At 42.8% G+C, this 5,838-nt stretch overlaps 1 protein-coding gene across 15 annotated transcripts in view; it reads right to left on the reverse strand.

Annotated features, from left to right (window-relative positions):
* TBC1D1 (TBC1 domain family member 1) overlaps positions 1 to 5,838 on the reverse strand; it is a 285,275-nt gene that overhangs the window by 106,044 nt on the left and 173,393 nt on the right. For 14 of the 15 annotated variants that reach the window (XM_055086106.1, XM_055086109.1, XM_055086102.1 and 11 more), the window contains 2 exons: positions 4,955 to 5,041; positions 918 to 1,198 (listed from right to left, as the gene is read on the reverse strand). In XM_055086106.1, the coding sequence (XP_054942081.1) occupies positions 918 to 1,198; positions 4,955 to 5,041 (368 nt within the window). The remainder of the gene's footprint in view (positions 1 to 917; positions 1,199 to 4,954; positions 5,042 to 5,838) is intronic. The other variant, XM_055086103.1, reaches the window with a different exon arrangement.

Below are 5,838 nucleotides of genomic sequence, written 5' to 3' on the forward strand. Positions count from 1 at the left end.
TTGTGGCCTCTCCCGTTGCGGAGCACAGGCTCCGGACGCGCAGGCCCAGCGGCCATGGCCCACGGGCCCAGCCGCCCCGCGGCATGCGGGATCCTCCCACACCAGGGCGCGAACCCGGTTCCCCTGCATCGGCAGGCGGACGCGCAACCACTGCGCCACCAGGGAAGCCTAAAATATTTTTAAAGTGATTTTTAAACATACCTCTGTGTCCATTCATGGTCTCTGACACTCGGAGTCAAATTAATTGCCAAGGGACCCCAGAAGGAAGCGGGATAACTTCTACTACTGTACTGCTTACCCAGCTCTATAGCCAGGAAATCCCAACTGCTCACTAGAGCCCAATTATTAAAATCAGTAAATCTTGTTCGAAGAATCCAGAACTCTCACATTGGAGGAGATTTTAGAGACCACCTATTGTGTCATACAGTGTCAACTGTGTCATACAGTGAAGTGAAGCAACTTTGCCCGGGTCACAGCCAGCTTGGGACAGAGCTAGGACAGAGGCCCCAGCATCACTGCGCCTCTAGCCAGGGCCTCCAAATGAGCAGACTCACCTGACCGCTCACTCGCTACTTCCCTCCAGGCCAGCAGCAGATTTCACGGTCAGGGCTGCCTCTTACTGTGTGAGGAGGGACCATTCTGCATCTTAGGGGCCATTTCTGCTCGTCTTACCTGCTTCCTCACCGTACTTGCACTTGAACAGGTAACAAGTATCTCTTACATCTACATATTTCCCAAGGGAGGAAGATGGGAGGAACACATCACTGCTTCGAGTTTTACCTTTTTAAGCCAAGAGTGAAACCTGACTCAGGTTTCTCTTTTCACCCAACAGACATGCCTGGGATGCACATACCTGGTTAGTAACAGATATGCCCCAGCCATATATACAACAAATCTACATTTTCAACAAATCTTACTTTCGTTCATGAGGTGTCTCTGTGCTCACTGAGTGATACCTCACAAGTTTTCTTTGCGAGACCCCTGGAGACCCCTGTGCCTGCTGCAGAGGCTGCTGGCATTCCACGGGGACGTGACTCAGAGTGTTGGCGCGCCTCCTGAAGCCCTGCTGGGGTGAGAGCAGGGCTGGCTCTTCCGTGGCGTGGCTCTCTGAGTCACTGGACAGGTCATCCGAGGAGCCCAGGAGTCTGAAGGAGCTCTCAGAGATGGGCAAGGCCTCCTTTTCACACACTGACGGCTCCTGGCAGCAGACAGACAGCAGATCAGACACATGGCAAGGCACTTGTGGGATTTACACCTCTAATTCCAGCGGCAGGAAAACATTTCAAAACGTAGGCACATCTTCTGATCACAGTGCCATCTAGAGGCCACCAAAAGTGTAAGGCGATAAAGGCCCACTAAATGCCTGCTCCTCGGAGACAAAACGTTAGTGTGCAGGACAAATGGGGAAACTGTCCAAGTGCAAGTGTGAAGGACATAAATTTTAACAAGTAACTGCCCTAAGCAAAGCTGAAATAGTTCTCTTTCTAGAAAAGAGAGCTCTTTACTACTGCCTATAACAAGTATAGCGAGTGCCATGTAACTTGTCTGCACAGTTTAAACAAATCAAGTTCTTTATCTTGGCCAAGTATGTTCATACATGTGATACCCACATTTTATGGCTCTCTCTGAATTTGATCTAATGTTTGGATTTAACTTGGTAATCTTGAGTGTTAAAAATTACATCCTGTATTATTCTTATATACGGAAAATCTCTCTCTAGACACTTACTGACATGATACAGGGCAAATCACTTAACTTCTTCCTGCACCTCAATTTCCTCATCTGTAAAAGGGTATAGTGAAAATTTATCTCACCAGGTTTCAGAATTAAGCAAGATAATACAACTAAAAGTACTTGTCTGCTGTTAAATGTTACACAAATATAAGTTATTGTCTTATTAGGCACTCAGTGAATTTCCTGAGTGGGTACTCAAACATTTGTTGAGAATCATGACAATATTTTAATATTGTAGGCTCTCAAGATGCATACTTTTTCAAAGGAATGAACTACCACCACTCATGCTTAGCACTGCATGCCCAGGACGTGGTAGGGGCCAATATATTTTTCTCAAATCAAAAAATATAAAATAACTGATGTGTATAAAATTGATGACTAATAAGAACCTGCTGTATTAATATATATATATATATATATATATATATACAGACATATATACATAAAATAAGAAGAAGTGTACCAGCTTGTCCCTGCTGAAATTACTAGAAGGGATGAATAAATCAACATGAAAAGAACAAAAAGGAATGAATGCATCTAATAACGGTGGACTGGAAAATCTAAATTCCCCCTGTTCATCTGACCTGCAGTTGAGTGTCTCTTAGATGACAGGTATTAAGGATTTTAATTTTAAAAAATTAAATTTATGTTTATTGAGGAGAAAGGTTATATACACTTAATTTTGTAGGAATTCGATTTTAAAAGCTTAATTCCCAACACATTATGAAATGTTAAACAGTAACTTAAATTTTTCATTCTTCAGGACTCTACAGTTACCAAGATTCTTTTAATTTAAGGATTTTAAAATGAGTTTAAGACAATTCATCAAGCAATCTCCATCACGCAAACCTATTCATCTCAACTCTCATTAACGTCCTTCCAAATTATGTGGAAGAGCTAACCCTTAGCTTCATCTAACACCTGAAAGGGCCACTGGATGTTCAGCTTCTTTGCTTCCAGACGATCAATTTATTGGAAGAGATCCAATCACATAAAAGCACACTTTTTCTTTTTTTCTTTTTTTTTTTTTTTTTTTGCGGTATGCAGGCCTGTCACTGTTGTGGCCTCTCCCTTTGCGGAGCACAGGCTCTGGATGCGCAGGCTCAGCGGTCACGGCTCACAGGCCCAGCCACTCCGCGGCATGTGGGATCTTCCCGCACCGGGGCACGAACCCGTGTCCCCTGCATCGGCAGGCAGATTCTCAACCACCGCGCCACCAGGGAAGCCCAAAAGCACACTTTTACAACAGTTTCTCAATGTCAGGATGAACAAACGATGTAAAGAAGTGCATAGAGCCACACATACAATACACACAAATAGGTTCTGAAAAGCTGCATTTCCCTTAGAATTACCCTAGAAATTCAAACCATGTGTATATTCCTAGATCTGTGATTTGAAGAGGAATAAAAAACAAGCAATAAGACTTACTGGAAAAGTCACTTGAGTGACATCAATTTCTTCACAGCATCTTTACTGGAACTAATCTGGAACGCTCTCTTCCCTGTCCACTTCCACGGGTGCAATTCCTATACTTTCTCCAAGATCTATCAAAAGCACTACTGCTCCCCTCTCCAAGCTTTCTCTGGTTCCACTGACCAAAAGTAGCCCCCCTTCCTTTTGCTCCTGTGACAGCTAAGCTACCATGGCTCTTAATTGAACTCAGGCTCACAGCTACTCTACTCGATGCTAGTATATCTGTCACCTCTCCTACCAGATGAGCTCCTGCCTGCAGGGTAGAAGCTCTGTCTTTTTCATCTGTATCCAGCAGATAAAAAAAAACCAAAACATTTCCAAACTTCATATGAATTGTGGGTAGAATCAGTATGGAGGAGATGGAGGGCAGATGACCCTACATTCCACTAGATTCTAACTTAGAAAATCATATTCAGGGCATTCCCTGGTGGTCCAATGGTTAGGACTCCACACTTCCACTGCCTAGGGCGTGGATTCAGTCCCTGGTCAGGGAACTAAGATCCCGCAAGCCACACAGCACGGACGCCCCCCCCCCCCCACACACACACACACAAAAGTCATATTCAGAAGACTGGGGTCTAGGGACTTGCTCCCCTAAGTGGGTCCACAGACCAGCGGCATCAACATCACCTTGGAGCTTGTCAGAAATTGGCCATTTCAGGAATCACCCCAGGCTTACTGAATCAGAATCTGTATTTTAACCAGATCCCATTAAAGATGCACCTTAGAAACTGAGAAAGCACTCAACTGAGGCAGTGTTTCTCAAACTATAGGCTGTAACACATTGGTAGGCAGTGATATCAATTTCGTGGTCTGCCAGAAACTTTTTAAAGCAATAGCAAATACCAGTATGTATCACATGTTTACAGTAAATATCATTTTGTGAAATCTTATTTTCATTTTATCTGTGAGCATGTAGGTATGTGTGTTTCTGAACTAGTTTGCAATGTTAAATGTGTAAATTACTGTTGGTTATGGTCTAAAAACTTTGAAAGCCACATACCCAGGAGGAAGCGCAGAACTTTGATTCCTGTGTTAAGGAGCTGGCCTCCACAACAGCTCCCCCTCTTTCCATCCCAGGGCACTCTGACATCCCCAGCACAAAACCCGAAATCCACTTTTCTGGTGGTTTAAAAGTTGAACTAACTAGGTCTAAGTACGCTTATATGTTTAGAAAGCAAGAAATTAAAAACAAGGACATAGAAACAGGTCTGCTACCAAAGAGAACTGCTGGCTTGCTCACTATCACAAAGCTGTGCTTGGTGGCAGACGCGAGGCGTGAGGCTTATTTATAAAAATAGTGATGTTTAATTATAATCATAGAGTCAGGCAGAGGACAGAGTTTCAGGAATTTAAGTTGCATACTTCTCATAATTTGTAAACCCACGTTTGAGGTTTTCCCAATTTAAATTATTTTTAATATTTCATTTAGATTTCATCGGAAAACCTACTAAAGAAAGAAATCCATTGATCACTTGTGATTAATTAGATCTCAGTGGCCTGAAATTGTGCTTTTACCTCTTTGCTTATGGAATAGCCCTCTGTTTTGGTATGTACAACTTTCTGGCTAGAGTAGGACTGCACAACCAGCCCTCCACCTGCATTATGAAGTCCGGAAGCACCAAATCTTTCATGACTGGAGCTATGAGGCTTCTTTTGTTCCTTTTGATAGGCCCGGTATATAGGAGATGAGCAAGACCCATTTGCTGGTTTCTTCAGGGTGTCATATAAAAAAAAATGTGCTTACTTTGCTGGTGTTACTTAATGCGCTAGACACGGAGCTGTCCAGATCCAGACTGACGGAATGCTCCTGGAGGCCTCTGGCTTTATTACCCTACGGAAAGAAAAGCAGTCGAGTTATGATCCCTGAGGCTTTTGCAAAGGCATCTGCTAGAAGCAACCTGGTCTATTTAAATAAGTTCAGGAAAAATGCATCTACTGGGAAACTCTGCTGAGCACATATGTGCATGAAGACAATCAACATTTCTGTCTTTTTTTTTTTTTTTTTTAACCAAACTAAATGTTCCAAAGCACCTTGTGGGTTAGTCATTTGGCAGGAATGATGAGCAGAAGAGACAACGTGTCTAGAAGAAAAGCAAGCACTGAAGTGCGCACACTCAACAACAGAGTCCCCACTCTGAGTCACACGGTGTCATGACCCGCCAGCCTATGACACACAAACCACAATCTCTCGGTCTGGGAGCTCTCAAAGGCAGCCCCACCCCAGTTCTGGTTTTGTAAATGAACTGCTTTTAATTATCTGTAAGGCTGCTGTGAAATTCTCAGAAACAGCTTCATACAAAATAAAATTTATAACAAAAAAAAAATGTTTCAAATGGAGTGGTTCATGAAATAAAAGATAACTGTAAAAAGATACAAGCTCCAGAAAGGTGTGAAACTTTGAGAGAAAACACAACTTTTATTTCTTAGAAGTGCCATCAAGGTATTTACACTCATGCTGTGGTTGGCGTGGGGGGGGAGCGGGGGTTGGTAGTAATTTCTTTTTTTTTTTTTTTTAACATCTTTATTGGAGTATAACTGTTTTACAATAGTGTGTTAGTTTCTCCTTTACAGCAAAGTGAATCAGTTATACATATACATATGTTCCCATATCTCTTCCCTCTTGCGTCT

The sequence above is a fragment of the Physeter macrocephalus genome, chromosome 7 (genome assembly GCF_002837175.3).
Source record: "Physeter macrocephalus isolate SW-GA chromosome 7, ASM283717v5, whole genome shotgun sequence".
NCBI lineage: Eukaryota > Metazoa > Chordata > Mammalia > Artiodactyla > Physeteridae > Physeter > Physeter macrocephalus.